This window comes from Prosopis cineraria, unplaced genomic scaffold (assembly GCF_029017545.1).
Source record: "Prosopis cineraria cultivar Desert tree isolate PC_DT_omini unplaced genomic scaffold, ASM2901754v1 PC4, whole genome shotgun sequence".
NCBI classification, from domain to species: Eukaryota; Viridiplantae; Streptophyta; class Magnoliopsida; order Fabales; family Fabaceae; genus Prosopis; species Prosopis cineraria.
Window position 1 is genome coordinate 21,855,951 of NW_026555335.1, and position 16,923 is coordinate 21,872,873.

The 16,923-nt window shown below is 32.4% G+C and overlaps 2 protein-coding genes and 1 pseudogene across 2 annotated transcripts; all 3 read right to left on the reverse strand.

The window, feature by feature from the left end:
• Nucleotides 1–703: 703 nt before the first annotated feature.
• Nucleotides 704–8,114, reverse strand: LOC129308914 (probable amidase At4g34880; annotated as a pseudogene).
• LOC129309351 (pentatricopeptide repeat-containing protein At4g32430, mitochondrial-like) lies at nt 7,448–11,995 on the reverse strand. The gene is given in 12 exon segments (XM_054950908.1): nt 7,448–8,291; nt 8,294–8,392; nt 8,395–8,446; nt 8,449–8,573; nt 8,576–8,678; nt 8,680–9,242; nt 9,245–9,610; nt 9,613–9,781; nt 9,783–10,012; nt 10,015–10,171; nt 10,173–10,828; nt 11,856–11,995. Coding segments are annotated over 11 exon segments (2,304 nt in total). The 5' UTR covers nt 10,383–10,828; nt 11,856–11,995; the 3' UTR covers nt 7,448–8,061.
• Nucleotides 8,428–14,830, reverse strand: LOC129308915 (pentatricopeptide repeat-containing protein At4g32430, mitochondrial-like). The gene is made up of 7 exons (XM_054950284.1): nt 14,735–14,830; nt 11,833–11,994; nt 10,734–10,828; nt 10,060–10,265; nt 9,632–9,777; nt 9,280–9,554; nt 8,428–9,172 (listed from the first exon to the last, which is right to left on the reverse strand). The coding sequence occupies exons 1-7, from the start codon at nt 14,828–14,830 to the stop codon at nt 8,428–8,430; spliced, it is 1,725 nt and encodes a 574-aa protein (XP_054806259.1).
• Nucleotides 14,831–16,923: the final 2,093 nt, after the last annotated feature.

The window sequence follows — 16,923 nt, forward strand, 5'->3', positions numbered from 1 at the left end:
AGGAAAGCCTCGAGAAAAGAGCTAAATTATAAGCAAGCTGGCAAGACTATAATGCATTTCATTTTTAATTTGTATCATTTCCACAGGATATTAATGGCTCTTTTTGTTTTGTAAGATATAATTTTATGATTTTTTAGGCAAACCTAGGGGAGTTTATTGTCTCTTAATGTATCTCAAATTACTATTAATACCTCTATATTATCTAATCAAATGCTACAAAACAAACTAATATTGTTATCTAATGAAATACTACACAACATACTAATTTAATATCTCTATATTATATCAAATTTGTATCATTTGGATTTGTTATAAAGCATATTGTTATGATTGATAGAAATAATGCAAGGAGAGCAGTTTTTCCATCATTGAAAAAATTGCATAATTTAATATCAATTTTTTTTCATATCATTTTATTTATTGATAAACTTTTTTTTTGTGATTTTTAGTTTTTTAACATATAAAGAAGTTCTTTTTAAATTTAGTTGCTTCATCTTTAATGACAATGTAAGTGGAATAATATAATTTAGATGCTTGATGGTGATTATTATTATAATTTTTTATAATATTTATTTGTAAAATTCTGAAATTGGGTGCAATGAAAGTGTATGCTTCCTATGCGTCACACGAGGTGCAAATGCTAGTTTTGAAAAATGGGAACTGATGACTGCAACATACAACAGCATCCTCTGTTCAATTTAACTTAAGCTTTTAGCATACGAAGGCGCGGAGGTGGCCTCCTGATCTTATTAGCTTGTCCAAATGAATAAGCAATTTCAATAAGCTTTGGCTCTGAGCCTCTCAACCCACCTAAGCAAATCCCAAATGGCTCGTCCTTCTTGTGCCCTGCAGGCACAACAATTCCAGCACAACCTCCAATGGCAAGTACACAAATAAAGCCTGAACCAAGGATGATCGCCACTGCATCTAGTCTATTCATTTTCATAACTTTCTCAAATCCATTCTGCAACAACCTTATCATGTTTAATAATGCTTCATTTTCTGTTTTTCCCATTCCATTTGTCTTTTGAGCTTCCACCATAAAGTCCTGCTCATACTTATCAAGTTTCTCCTGCAATTTTCTATACACTGTCAAATGCTTTACAAAAACTTTTATTCTCACCACACCACTTTAACTTGGCGTCTAGTATCACATGTATTAAGAGAGACTATATATAACTCTCATAAACTATAGCCTAAAAATGTTTATTACGCAGCCTGTAAAATGAAATACTTCAAGTATCACATGCGAAGACATTTCATAACAGCTAAATCATGTGATTATCACATGATATCTCATACTTTAGGGGAATGAGAAGTTTGCAATCATGTGAGGGGGAAAAATGACCTCATGTGACAATCATGCGGCCTTTAGATGCTCGATTTTAATATTAGGGCAATAAAATGCTAAGTTTGAGGAGGTTATATATAGTTTTCCATACAAATCAAACACGAACAACATCCTTACCAATTTTGCATGTTTCTTGTTGAAGGTAATTACATCTGCCAAGGTTCTCACTGGGGAAGCAACCAGGTCTTTAAGGTATGAGTTCAGGGATACTTTCAATTCAACTGACATTGCAATGTCTTCACTTGAGCCATTAAAAAGTTTGTCAATGTTATCTATCACCAAATTGTCAACCAAAACAGCACCTCGTTGCCTAAAATATGAATCAAAGTATTAATAGCTTACCCGACAATTCGTCAGAACGGATTTGAGCCATTCGTAATAGTTTTCAATATATACCTTAGATTTGTCAGAACAGATTTGAGCCATTCAGGTGTTACTCAAAAGTTTTCTGCCAGAAAGTAATCACTGCCAAAATCGTAGAAACGTCTCACTATTCCAACTCTCTTTGCTCTTAATCCATCTATTCTCAGAAACTGAACATATCCATCTTTTGGGACATACTTTAATGCTTCAATGGTTGCCTTATCCCTAAAGTCCTCGCCTGCAATGACTTCAAGAACACATGTAGCATCTGATACAGTCTTGTAAATAGGTCTGCAACATTCCGCGCTATTGTACACATGTTAAAGTATCCTTACTACAAAATTATTTTTTAATTTTTTAATTTTTAAAATTTTAATTTTTACATTATAATATTATATTTTCTTTCTTTAAAATATATTTATAATATTCAAAAATTAAAATGAGAAAATAACAGAAAAATCCATTTAAATTATGTAAATGATATATGGTCCCACAAAATAGCATAATTTCCTTGGAGTCCCATGAGATTTTTCTGTCATTAGGGAATTAAAAGAAATGACTAAATTGCCCTCAAATAAAACAAAAATCTCAAGCCTCAGAGTCATTCTTGTGCGTTCTTCCATCTGCTTCGTCTTCTTGTTATCCTCGTGTTCTCTTCTTCATGCTCTTCTTCTAGTCCATCTCTTTCTCCTTCTTCTCCTTCTCCTTCTCGTCTATCTTATTTCTTTTTGAGTTTATATATATAGGTTCCTCTATTAGCTGTGCAATATGCAGGTAAGTTTATTCTTCTCCTTAAAAATTTCTCCTCCCATATGTAATAATTGAAATTGATGTGGGTTAATGTGCATAAATGATTAAGGTCTTCATATCCTCTTCATAATTGAGGTCTTCATTTTTTAATTTTCTCTGTTGTACATGGATATGGATGCTTACTTATGAATAAATGACAAATGATATATCATTTTCAGTTATATTATAAATGCATCAACCAAAGTTGTGAATGACCAATACAAATTTATAAATATAAGAAGAATAGTTGTTGTTAAATAAAACATAACAGATATATGATTATGCTGTTTGAAAAATAGACATGTTAATGAATGGCTATTTTATTGTTTCAGATTGGCATGAGAATGGTTGACATGTTAGGATGACACTAGAAGATTCAACCCTTCATATATTTTTGTCAAAAGGATTGTAGTATATTTTGATGCAAGCTGTAAATCATGTAACTGACAACAAAACCTTAAATAGTTGTCACTTTTTAAGATTTTCTTGTCATTTAAATTAATGAAAGTCGTTATTTCTTGAATTAAAGTGGTAATTAATTTTTGCTGATTTAATCAATTTACAAAGGTACTGATAAATTACAATTCCTTATTGCATTGTTGCAAATATAAGGACAAAAGTTGTTAATTTAGGGACACAAGTTGTAAATAAAAAGTTACGAATTTTCAATATCTAATGCATATCAAAACCTGCATATTCAGAGTTGTGAATGGCTGTTGAATTGTTACAAATTTAGAAACAAAAATTGTTAATATATGAATAAAAATTATGAATAGAAAGTTACAAATTTTTAACACCTGATGCATATTAAAGCCTACAAATGCGAAGTTGTGAATGACTATTAAATTGTTGCGAATTTAAAATTAAAAATTGTAAATATATGAACAAAAGTTGTGAATGAAAAATTATAAATTTTCAACACCTGATATATATTAAAACCCATGGATCAGAATTTGCCAATAGCTATTAAATTGTTGTGAATTTAGAGACGAAAGTTGTTAATAAATAAACAAAAGTTGTGAATAAAAAATTATGAATTTTTTTTAATTTGAATAAAAGGCAAAAGTGTCATTTTCTATAATTTTCTAAAATGACAGAAACATCCCTTGAGACCTAGAAAAAATTATGCGGTAAAATAAAAAACGAGCCTAAAAAAATTATCAAAGTCAAGTATGTTTTTACAAGGCCCAATAGGAGCCTGGCTATACAAAAAATACTCCCTCACTCCAAATTATAAGAAACTTTTAAATAAAATCTCACATACCAATAAACCTTATTAATACACTTAACAATCTTATCTTTTCAAAATAAAAATATAAACTTCCTAAAATACCCATTATTTAATATATTGAAAAGAGAAGTGATAAAAAGCAATTATAAAAAGAGAAAGGATAATATTAGAATTGGTGCATTTAATGAAACTTTAATCTACTCAAAGTATCTTATATTTTGGGATAGAAAAACTTCTTACAAAATGCTCTATAATTTGGATGAAGGGAGTATGATTTTCAAGCCTAAACCCTTAAAAAATGAGCTTGAATGGGCAACCTATCAAACTCAACTTGTATTCTGACTCTAGTTAAATGAAACCTCGATTATATATTGAACACAATTATGAGATTCCATTAAATTAGGGTACCTATCTTAAAGAATGAGACACATTCAATGGAAAAAACCCATTTGAAAGATCAAAATAAACAACTCACATGAAAATAAAGTTAATAATTTGAATCAAACTCTATAAACCAACCTAATAACCCCAAAGAATTTTTGGATTGGATTTGAGTTTATAAATTTTTCTATATGTGAACTTATTCAAGCCACCTTAAGAAATTCAAGTCAAAACCAAATCCAAATAGACTTAGTCCAAATGCTCAAATTATTTTTATTATTAACAATAAAATCACTTCAAATTTCACTTAGCACTAACAAATTCTTTCCCAAACTTCCAATTTGTACATTTTCGCTCTCCTATTGAAGTTTGAATATTCTACTACTTGTTTTCAATTGTAACATATATATATATTATATATATATTAAGAAAAAATAAACACACGAGACTACTTTATATGCTTTTATTTTTATTATTTCAATGCCTAGTCTCACTTTAATAAGGATAGGAAAAAAAAATACATTGTAGGGTTATATTGCTTATAAACTCTTAATTTTTAAAATGAAAATCGGAATTGGTTTAAAAAATTGAAAAATAATATAAAATAATATTTAATAATTTGAATATTTGAAACAATCTGAACAAGCTTGATGTGTGATCATCAAACTTGAATATATATGCTTTTTTATTGTTCAGGTATTTTAAGGCTTAATTGTTCTCAACCCGAATAAGTGCAACCACCTAAATTACTAGGTCTATCTAGAAGCATCATTCATAAAACAAAAATATAAATAAATAAAGTTAAAAAATCAAACATTGCTTCTTCAATCAAAGAGATCGAATCTGAGGAATAAGACTACTTCATTCCGTCCAAAGGAAGCTAAGCAAGACATCTGGAGAAGCTTAAATTGAAGAATCTGAGATTGGACATCGTCGGGCATCATTTGGAAGAGAGAGCAAAAGATGAAGATGAGAATAAAAAGAACCACAATCAAAAAAGGTAAAATGTAAACAAAGAAGGGGGGAAAAAAAGAAAAGAAAATAAAAGGCTAACAAAGAAGAAGAATGATGAAGAAAATGAAGGAAAAATGACCATGGAAATCATATAAAAAGGAAAAGGGAGAAAGAAGTAAATTTATTGCGCAAAATACTTTTAAAATGATAGCCCAACGCCACATAAAACAGGAAATGTGATCTAATTTAAACCTTTTGGAAACAAAAATGCACACTACCTATGCAAATTTAAAATTAAAAAAAAAAACCAATGGAGTTGCAACATCTTAGTATCACCATACGAACATCTTAACATCATAATAATGATGCCAAATATATTAAATTGAAAGAAACAGGGGTTATTAGTAAGAGTTGTCGCCAAGAATTAAGAATCCCGAATGAAAAGATCTAATTACATTCCAAGGCAATAATTCCATGTATAATTAATAATTAGTACATAAACAAAGAAATAGTGTAGTAGCCCAGCAAATTCATAACCTGAACTAAGAAAATGTACCTGGCTCACACTTCACAGGTAAAATTGGATTGAAGCCAAATTTTAAAAGAGACAATTTTAATCTGAATTTTAAAAACAAAAAATTCCAAGGCATAGCAGGGCATCCCTAATTCGGAAATTTAAAAGGAAAAAAATTCAAGACATAGCAGGGCAATCTATTCTGCAGTGAAGTCATTATGTGTCGACAAAAACTATTTGAGATGAACATGAACAAAATGAAGCACACCAAAAACGAAAAGCATTAAGTTATTGAAGAAAATGGAGCCTCAAAATTCTAAAGATAACAGACAATTGAATCACCCACTGGCTAAAGTGGACAATGACTAAATTTTCTATCCATACATTTCTTGGATGACAAGCATTTGTTTCTGTGAGGTGTTTTTCACCCTTTGTGAGATAAACATCAGAAAGAAAAAATGCTCACTTTAATGCTCTAATAATACTGCTCTGACCAACAGAATCTTACCTAATCATCAACTTTTACAAGTAGACCCCGCATTGAATAGAACCGTTCAAGATGATCCTTTCTCCACCAAAAAAATCTCCATCTCTTCCACCCCAAAAATTGAATATGCAGAAAAACGATTTACCCTCCTCAGAAATCATCATCTCCAACTGTTGATAATCTGCACAGAAAGATTTTGGTTTTCAAGAATGAAAGCATTAATATTTTCTTAAATTTATGCATCTAAAACATCAAAACTTCTCTCATTTCAAGAAGAAAAGTGATTGTAGCACTCAGTTTTATAGTAAGATTACCAAAAGGTTAGAAATCAGAATCACATATCACTGTTGAATGAAAAGTAACACACAACCAAACAAGCCTTTATCCTACTAGGTGAGGTCGGCTACATGGATTGCAAGACGCCATGTGCTCTATCATTATCAAGCTTTTAGGAATATTATTAATTAAGAGATCGGTCAACACTTCCAAGAGTGTTCTCTTAGGCCTTCCTCTACCTCTCAATCGAACTCAAAGTTATATGTTCCACTTTTCTTCACTGTGAATGAAAAGTAACAGCAAGCACAATGTTGAATCTAAAGTGCAAGTAGGCAGCAATAGAATCTTATCCACAGTCGGTGAAAAAAGAACCCAATTTCAAGAATTTATTTCTTCAAGTAAATTGATAACAAAAAGGAACCCATTTCCAACACAATCCTCAACATTCCATTAAATTGCGGTACCTATCTTGAAGAATGAGACGCCATTCAGTTGAAGAACCCATCTGGAAGCTCAAAAACAACCCATCTGGAAGCCTCATTCATAAAACAAATAAATAAAGTAAAAAAAAAAAAATTCAAACATTGTTTCTCCAATCAAAAAGATCAAATCTGAGGGAGGCTGAGCACGTCTGAGGTATGCTACTTCATTCTGTCCAAGGAAGGCCGAGCAAGACATTTGGAGAAGCTTAGATTGAAGAATCTGAGATTGGTTATCGTCACGCATCATTTGGAAGAAAAAGCAAAGAATGAAGGCGAGAATAAAAAGGACCACGATCAAAAGCTATGCAACGCATGGTTCATGGAAGAGAGAGAGAAGAAGAAAGAATAGAGCCGAAGAAACTGAAGGAGTTCAATTACTTTAAACGCGTCGTAAAATGAAGAAGAGAAGTAAATAAATTAAAAACTAGGAGGTAAACAAAGAAGGGGAAAAAAAGAAAAGAAAGTGAAAGGCTAACAAAGAAGAAGAAGAAGAATAAAGAAAATGAAGGAAAAAACGAGCATGGAGATCATATGAAAAGGGAAAGGGAGAAAAAAGAACATTCAAGAAACTGGAACCACAAAGAAGTGAATTTATTGTGCAAAATAGCTTTTAAAATGATAGCCCAACCCCACACAAAATGGGAAATGTGATTTAATTTAATCTGTTTTGGAAACAAAAAATGCATATCTACCAAAGCAAATTTAAATATAAAAAAAAAAAAGCAGCAACAACCAATGGAGTTACAACATCTCAGCATCACTATACCTTTTACTGTCGAATAAACAGTGCACAGGATTATATTTTACAAAACGTAAATTCTTACTAGATAAAAATTGATGGAACTTTCACATGATACAAACCCAAAGCATCTCCAAACTCCTTTAGACCTGTTAGTGTTACCAGATTGTGTCTAAATTTGTTTTTCCACAACTTTTGTGTCCCACATGGTGAACAGTTCAAGTTCATATATGTCAATTAAAATTCAGAAAAACATGATAAGCTACTTCAATACTTTGTCAGTTCTTGTTCATATCTGTCATGTGAACAGTTCTGGTTCATATCTGTCATCTTGTCTTCAGTGGTAGAGGATGAGCTTCACTCTCCTCTGTAATGGTAGATGAGAGAATGAGCTACGCTGAGAACAATGGCAGTCCTTCAAGTGTGAGTCTCTAGGGACTCTATTCTGCAAAGTGAAGAGGGCTTCCACTCCAAAGGACATGATCCCTCCATCATCAGATAGAGGAGTCCTCATTTCCACACTTGTAGGTGTCGATTTTCTTCCCATTCCATTCATGCAAATGAAAAAAAAATTTCCGGCTCCTCATTTTCATTCTCATCCTCATGTCCAATTCCGTTGTACTAAACATGACCTGGTTATGATGCTGGTACTTCTCTTCTTTATTCTCTTTCCTTTCATGTTCCAAGAATTTCATTTCTAATCCTAGAAACTCTGCCATCCTACAAATTCCTCAGACTCAGGGTGAGACTTATCCCCAGAGGAGAACCCAGACAAGTACAAGGAATCAATGTTATTCTTCCCAACATCTACCCAGCTAAACCCTATTCCTTCCTCACTCCCCTCTGTCTCATCCCTTTCCTCATTTCAGCCACTTTCTCTCCCACTTTCCTTTCTCAGCATACAAGTTTGACATCAACACATACGAACCCGAACAAGTGGGCTCCATTTCTATCAGAATATCAACCACCTTCTCAGCTATCTCAATGTTTCCATGTAACCTACAGGACCAAGCAAACTTTGCAGTACGCTCAATCCAGGTCCTCCTGGAATCTGATTCATCAGCTCTTCTGCCTCCTTTAGCCTCCCTGCACGGCCCAGCATGTCTACCATTACAGAAATAATGTTCAGGATTTGGTTCAATGTGATGATCCTTGATCATAGAGTCAAAAACTTCTAGGCCAACATCAACCATTCCATTTCTACAACATGCAGTAAGTACAGAAAGGAAAGTGATGGAGTCAGGAGTTTTTTTTTCCATTTCCATTCTCTTGAACAGCCTCATCACTGACTTGTAGTCTCCATGTCGAGAATACGCAGATATTATTGCAGTCCAAGCAAACTGGGTTCTTTCAGGTGTCTCAGAAAAAACTTGTAGAGATTCAATTATGCTTCCCCTCTTAGCATACATGTCAAGAAGAGCCCCTGAAATAATTGGGTCAGTGCTTAAACCAAGTTTGATCAATGTGGAATGGCAACGTTGTCCATGTTTTATGGATATATCTTCAGCTGCACCTATTGCATTTAAGACACTACCAAAAGTGTATTGGTTGGGCGTTATCTCCTTTAATGCTGACAAAAATGTAAGAAAAGATTCTTTGAACATGCTATTTTGAGCATAGCCAGAAATTAAAGCATTCCATGATATTGCTTCTCTGGTCCTAAGCTCCTCAAAATCTTCTCTGACTCTTGAATGGACTCAAACTTCGCATACATGGTAATGAGGCTATTGCAGACAGTTGACTCAGATAAAAAGTTTCCTTTTATACATAACCCATGAACCATTATTAGACCTTCTTTTAGAAGATTTTGAGTTGTGATCGCATGGATCAATCCTATAAATGTAACTTCATTTGGATACACATTATCAATTCTCATCTCATTAAAGCGAGAAATTGCATCTTCATCTATTGATATAATAGTCCAAGAGACTACATTTCGATTATTCATGAGCTGAAAGACCAGTTTTGCATCCCTCATGACTTCACACTTTGAATAGGCAGAAATCAAAACATTACCTACTGAAAGATGCCTGTCATATCTCATTTTATGGTCAAACCATGAACCTGTCTCCCTAGTTCTAAATTTCTTTCATGACCACAAGCTGAAACTGCACCGGTTAATGAGACATGGTCAGGCAGCATACCATCTCTCATCATATTGATGAATGTCAAAACTGCTTCCAACCTATTATCTCCCTCTTGAGCATATCCTGAAAACCATTGCACACCATGAAACCACATCTCGTTTAGGCATTTCATCGAACACCCTCCTAGCCTGAACTAGTTGCCCCCACCTAGAGTACAAGGTTATAAGTGCATTCCCTATAAATGTCTCACCATCCAATCCACGTTTTAATATAGGAGAATGCATCTGCAATCCAGCCCAAAATTCATTACCATCTCTACAATAGGACAGAACTGTAGTATAAGTTACCGGGTCGAAACAATCCCGCTATAATTCATAGTATGAGCAAAACTAAATGCATCCTCACTCTTCTCAAATCCTGAAAGAACAGTGTTCCAAGAGACAATGTCAGGATGGTGCAAATTCTCAAAAATCCGCAAAGCAATACCAAAATGTCCAGACTTGCAGTACATGTTCATAGAGAGAATTTGAAACACTGAGATTTGAAACAAACCCACTACATATGGCAATTCCATGGATTTGGGACCCAAGTTTGAATTCCCCTTGACAAGCCTTGAGAGATAGAGCAAATGTGACTTTGTCAATGTTCTGAATAAACCCAGCTGAGATTGATTCCTTAAGACGGCTTAAAGCTTGGGTAGGAAGGCTCTTGTGCAAGCAATTAACCATAGAGCGGTTTTACTGAGGAGACTGTTGGCTGAGGAATTTGGTCAGGCAGGTGGAGCTCATGGATAAAAAATTTGAATGTTATAGAGCAACATAAGCATTGTACTGGTATTTTATAAAGGGTTTTCAAACCCAGATGGCGGTAAACCATTAGCAAGAGATTCTTACTGCAACTGGTTGACACTATCATACAGAGCAATTGTCACTTCAATGCATCACCACCTTCAAGAGAAAAGGAAAAAGTAGAGCTATTTGTGTGGAGCACATTGTAAATGTGAGGTCATTACAATAATGTCATCTCAAAGTAGACATTGAGCCATGCAAAAAAATGTATATGTCATATTTGTTATTCGCCTTGTTGGTGAAATGGATGTAGATGGACCAGCTTGCCAGCACCGATGATGCCAAACATCTCTTCCTAAAATGGTCCCTAAAAGCAGTTTACCCATCTGAAAACCAAACAAGACATGGAAAAATAGAATGACAAAAAAGACATGGATGGAAAATGACAAACATTTTTCCAAATGGTCTCTTAAGTAGAAAATGCAAATTCCGCACAATACAAAAGTTCAGAAAGAAAAAGGAGACATGGAAGGAAGAAAATCTCAGAACAGAGGAGGAAGAGGAGAGAGGAAAAAAGTACATAGTACCCTAGAACAATTTGGTAGATGTTTCCATTTAATCTTAAAACTTTAACTATTAAACATCATATTTCCACTAAAAATGAATAATGGACAAGGCAACAACTTTGAAAACCATTCAGCCAGTCTATCAAAACCATTTAAATGAATCTTCAATTCCACATTTTGCCAAAGATATATTACACTCATGTCGCCTTACATAATAAGAATACTATGTTTGGATGCCTTACATTGGGATAACTATAAAACTGTTATTATTTGCAAAATGCACCAAAAGAGAGGGAATGCTCTTTTTCCCCATTACAGCTGCAAGGTGACTCATGTTTGATGATCATACACATAAGCGGACCTATACTGCTGAAATCTTTGAAATATGCATAGTTGATATAATATCCTTTTACTTTTTGCTCCAGATACTTTGACACAACTCGAGCCAAGTCATTTACAAGATCATACATCATAAATACCTTGAGAAAGTCCAAAATTGATGATAATATAAAAATTTTAATAGAAAGAATGCCGATACACAACAAATCCAACATTGCAAAACAACAATATCCAAATCATACAAGTCACTAGTAATCAAATGAAGAGGGAAGAAGTATAATTGCCAATTACCATTCAAGCAAAAAACTAGTAAAACAAATAAATAAATAAACCCAAAATGTAAATATCCCAGTTTCAAAAGCGTCAATATTCAAAGATTACACGACCAGATTCAAAGCCAAATTAAAATGAAAAATTTAAAACAAAGCAAGAACAGCAGGCAGGGAACAGATGACACGGGAACAAATTCAAATCTAGATTCAAACCAGATTGGACAAATCAATCTCACCGGATTTTGGGAGTGGAAAAGAACCTGGGTTCAAAACTTTTTCAACGCTTGGCCGAGAACATCCACGGAGGGCTGACAATGGTGGACGGCGTCCAACGGAGTATGGAATGCTTGTTCGTCGACGAACAGAACTGGATCCCTGCTGACTCACGAGCAGGGGTCCAAAGTAATTATTCAAATAACAAAGTTAACAACTCTAAATAATAAAATTCATCTTATTAACTTGTAAATTTATATACTCTTGTAAAACTAGCGTGGCCGTGCAATTCACGAAGTGCGAAAAAAATAAAAAATAATGTTAAGTAAATAATAATACTTAATAATCAAAAATAATACTTAATAATTACTCATAATATAAAATATTGTCTGGTGAAAAAAATAAATTTTCTAGTACTAGTGCACATTTACAAAGCACAAACTAATTCTAAACTAAAATTTATAGCATTAAAATAATGTTTCTTATTAACTTTTAACTAAAATAATAATTTGTGATGCAGAGTAGGAAGTTTATTATAAAGAGATTTTATGAATTTTATAAAATACTCTCAAATTCTACTCATTAACAGTTCACAAAAGCATTAACATTTAGCAATAACCATTTACCATTTGTTATTATAAGTTATCATTTTCTTTTATAGTTTGTAAATGGTCGTTGTCCAGCTTTTAAAATAAAGGCTTGTTGTTATTGTTGTATGAGATCTCTCAATAATAAACTTTCTTTTATAAGACTAGAGTGTAATTTTTTCAAATTTATATTGATTCATTTTCCATTAAATTTTATGGATGATGATTATAACTTATTCATTTAAAAAGAACTTGCTCTAAATGAAAAAGAAATGAATATCACATCCAGAAGATCACATTCCCTCAAAACGATTTAAAAATTTTGAATCTTTACTAATTTGAAAATATTTAACTATTGTTATATGTCATGTACTAGTTATTACTTTAGGTTTAACATTAGTTTTACTTTTTATGATACATAAGATAATTAAAAGCAATAGAATTGATTAATTATTAATGTTTATAAAATCACCATCATAATTAGAGATGCAAATATCATTCAGAGTCAAATTATATCTACACAAAATTTGAAGCATGTAAATCATGTAATACATTTCCTTCATAATATTATGTTATTTTTACATGCACATATAATTAAAACTTATGATTAAATGACACTCAATAGCAAATAAAAAAAGGTATCCTAATTTCCTCACACTTATTTTGGAAATGACATAATCATAGTAATTCAGTCATGAAAATATACAAAAGAGATAAAATTATAATGTATTTAATCAAAATGACATGGTTATAATGAATAAGAAAAAAAATATTATTGGACAAGAGAACAAAGCTAAATACTGGGGCTCAAGTAGATGTAAGAGCGTTCATTATAGAACTATCAATTGGATTCTTCATCATTTCGAAGTGATCAAGAACAAACTCTGCCTAAGCTTTTAATTAGACATTGATAATTTTTAAATTTTGTGAAAATGCATTTGAACATAAGTGAGCAATCTAGAAAAATTAAAGAAGAAATGTGAGCATGGAAGTTACAATTGGGGAGCTTTTTTTTTTTTTTTAGTTTAATGTTTAGCTTTGAATTTGAATAATTGGAGGGAGAAGAGGGAAGTGAAAAGTGAAAACAATATAGTAGAGGTAAAAAATAGGGGTGAATTATCAAAAACCTTTTGCTAGGTTTCAATTTTATAATCTTCCTAAGTTTTGGCTTACTTTTCAAAAAAAATAAAATAAATTGGATATAATGGTTTACTTATTATTTTTTAAATTAGAAATTTTGAATTTCATTTTTTGGGTACAATTGAAAACATGAATTTCATTTATAATTTTAAAATTAGAATTTAAAATTATGAGTGAGTTAATGAGAAGTGGAGATAGTGGCCGGCAAGATATTTAAAGTAAGGTAGTTTTATTTATTTTAAAATAAAAAATAAATGAAGCAAATAGAATAGGGAAATGTGCCATTGTCCTTAGATTGTCCTTGCTTGTGGTGCATAATTTTTTTTATTATTTTTGAATTAGAAATTTAAAAACTATAAATAAATAAGTTAATGAAAAGTTGGGATAAAGTAGATATACCTGAGGGGTGAGGATACTTTTATTTATGTTTAAAAATTAAAAATAATAAAGAAAATTAGAATTAAGAGCACATCGTGTCATCAATGCTGCTTATGGTACATAATTCTTTATTATTTTTAAATTAGCAACTTGGAAGTATAAATAAATAAGTTAACGGAAAGTTGAGATAATTTTTTATTATTTTTAAATTAGAATTTTGAATTTTATTTATTATTTACATTAGAATTTATTTTTGTTTCTTTTAATAACAATACCAATGTATTAGAAAGAAAATAAAATTAAAGTACAAGGAATGGAAAATGGAAGTTTATTTAACATTTGTACCTTAAAGAGCAAGAAGGAAAACATCTTAGGATCCTTTTTTTTGTAGAAGTTTGTTTGTTAAAAGTGTTGGAGTTTTTACATTGCCTAAGCTTGAGGAAACTTAGAGCCCTTTGTATGATGGAAATGGGAGGGATGGATGTAGACATGGAAATGGAATTACGAAAAGTGCTTTTAGTATGATGAAATTGGAAAATTTCAATTTTGGATTTGTAAAGTCCCTTCTCAATCTGAACTTTACCATTCACATCCATACACAATCAACATAATAATCATATCATATCAGAGTAATAGCCCTTGATTTGTTTTCAAATATAGGATTCTGACTTCGTAAAATATATGTTCAAATAAGAGGACTAATAAAAATGCAAACACAATCATATGACTTAATAAAACACAACATCTTTTCCTTTGAAAAAATACTATGGCTTATGGCTCAATCCACCATGCGTTACGGCATGTGATACAGAGCCACAAGCTCTGTTCTTCACTATGCCATGCCCCATGGTGCAATATGGCAATTCAGAAGATATACTTCCACCATGCGCCATTTCCATATCTGATGTCCGATTAAAGTAATTCAAGTACTCACACGAAGCTTATAACGTGTACTATCTAATGAAATAAGTTTGGATTCGATTTAATGGTCCGATCTAAAATTGGATATTCGAGTGCAAAAAGTTATTTTTCTTTCAAAACTTACCCCTACGTGCTCAATTCTCATTTCTTATCCTATTAGACTACTCTGGGCCTTGAACTAAGTCTAAAAAGACTATATACACTTGATTAATACTTCTAATCACATATATCATATCAATTACTCATTTGACCTCTCAATACCATATTACACAATTGTTATGAGGCGTAATATATATCACACACATAAACATATACTTGTTCCACTTTCAACCATCCAACTCTTATATATGAGGCTTCTCCTTACCAAATGGTCAAAAAATTACAATATACTCAACTCTTCCAAATGAGACTCAACCTCATCATTTGTGTCAAGTTCTCATATATATACACAATTCACAATCAATTTCACATTCAACACATATATACAAGTGAAACAAGTTACATAATGCAATATATACTTGCTTGATTAGCATTTAGGCCTACCCACATACCCATCACTGGGGCACCCTCGATGAGATGCAATATCATATATATATGTACAAAAGAAAGTTTTCAACCACAAATCATATTCTCATATTCACATACCCTTATGCATCTTAATTGGCAACTCAAGTTCTAAATACAATTTTAGACATTCGTTTTTCACAATTAGTAGTCATACTACTACCAAGTAAGGCTACTTTTTCCTCACTTCCTTTCTCGGCCTTCTTGTGCTCTCTTTACCTGTATATAAAGGTAACGGAGTGAGACATATGTCCCAATAACTTGGATATAACCCCAATTACCAATTAGTAAGCAAAATCATAAATAAGAGATAAAGCAGTACATAGTTAAGTAAAAACAATATCATATGCATATACAAGAATTCATTCTCTTCAATCTCATCATGCTCATGCTCGTGCATTCCTATGTCCACCTAGTAAAGCAATCTCTATGCTTAGACAAGGACTTCTAGTCATATGGAACAAGGCCCATTATACCTCTATTCAGACTAGGTATCCTCTTTCTATATGGGTAGTCTCCTAGGTCCGTCGTGGCGGAGTCAAGCTCTATCCTTGAGACCTTTAAGACTTCCTAGCATTACATAGAATAGGACCATGACCACCTACCCTAGTCTAAGGTATGCTCGTAGATCATTCATTATCCTAAGTTCATCATGGCAAAGTCAAGCTCTATGCTCGAGATCTTCAGGATCTCTTAAGTTCATCTTGGCAGAGCCAAGCTATACGTTTAGGACTATCAGGACTTCCTAAACTTATATAGAATAGGGCCGCAACCTCCTACTCTAATCTAGGGTATACTTGCGGATGCAATGCACATGTCTGCATATGTCCCTTCACATTCCTTTCATACATAACTCACACCCACATGCATATTCGTTTACAATACTGCTACTCTATCAATTCATAACACAATGTATATAGTTATACAAAAATATTAGTAAACAATTTCACAAATGAACAAGTAAAAGGGTTACTCCAGTTACCTTTTATCCTTACTACTAAAGGTTACCAATTACAAAGGACTTCAAAGGTGCAGATTCTCACGAGAAACTTCTCAAGTGCTCAATCTACACAATACAATATCCTCAGGTCAATTATCAACACTTAGTATAAACACTAATTTAACTAACACCTTTTGAATTCATAAGTCCATTATCTATAATCATTGGCCCTATAGGCTATTCAAATGACTTTAACAACTTCCTAACTCATTATTCACCCTTTTCACCATTTTCAACCTTACTTTAGGCTATTTTGAGCTAAAACTCTTAAAGCTTAACCGTTTAACTCCAAACTAGTCACAAAACCTTAGTTTCGTATTCGATAGCCCTTTTTAAATATTTCCTTTAGATTCTAACACCTTAAAAATTCCTGATTCAATTTCTGAATAGATTAAATTCAATGAAATGAGGTAGAAATGAAACTTAGGGCTATATATTACTTACCCAACAATTTACTAACCGAAGCAGACTCTCGAGCTCTCACAAATCAATGCCTTACAG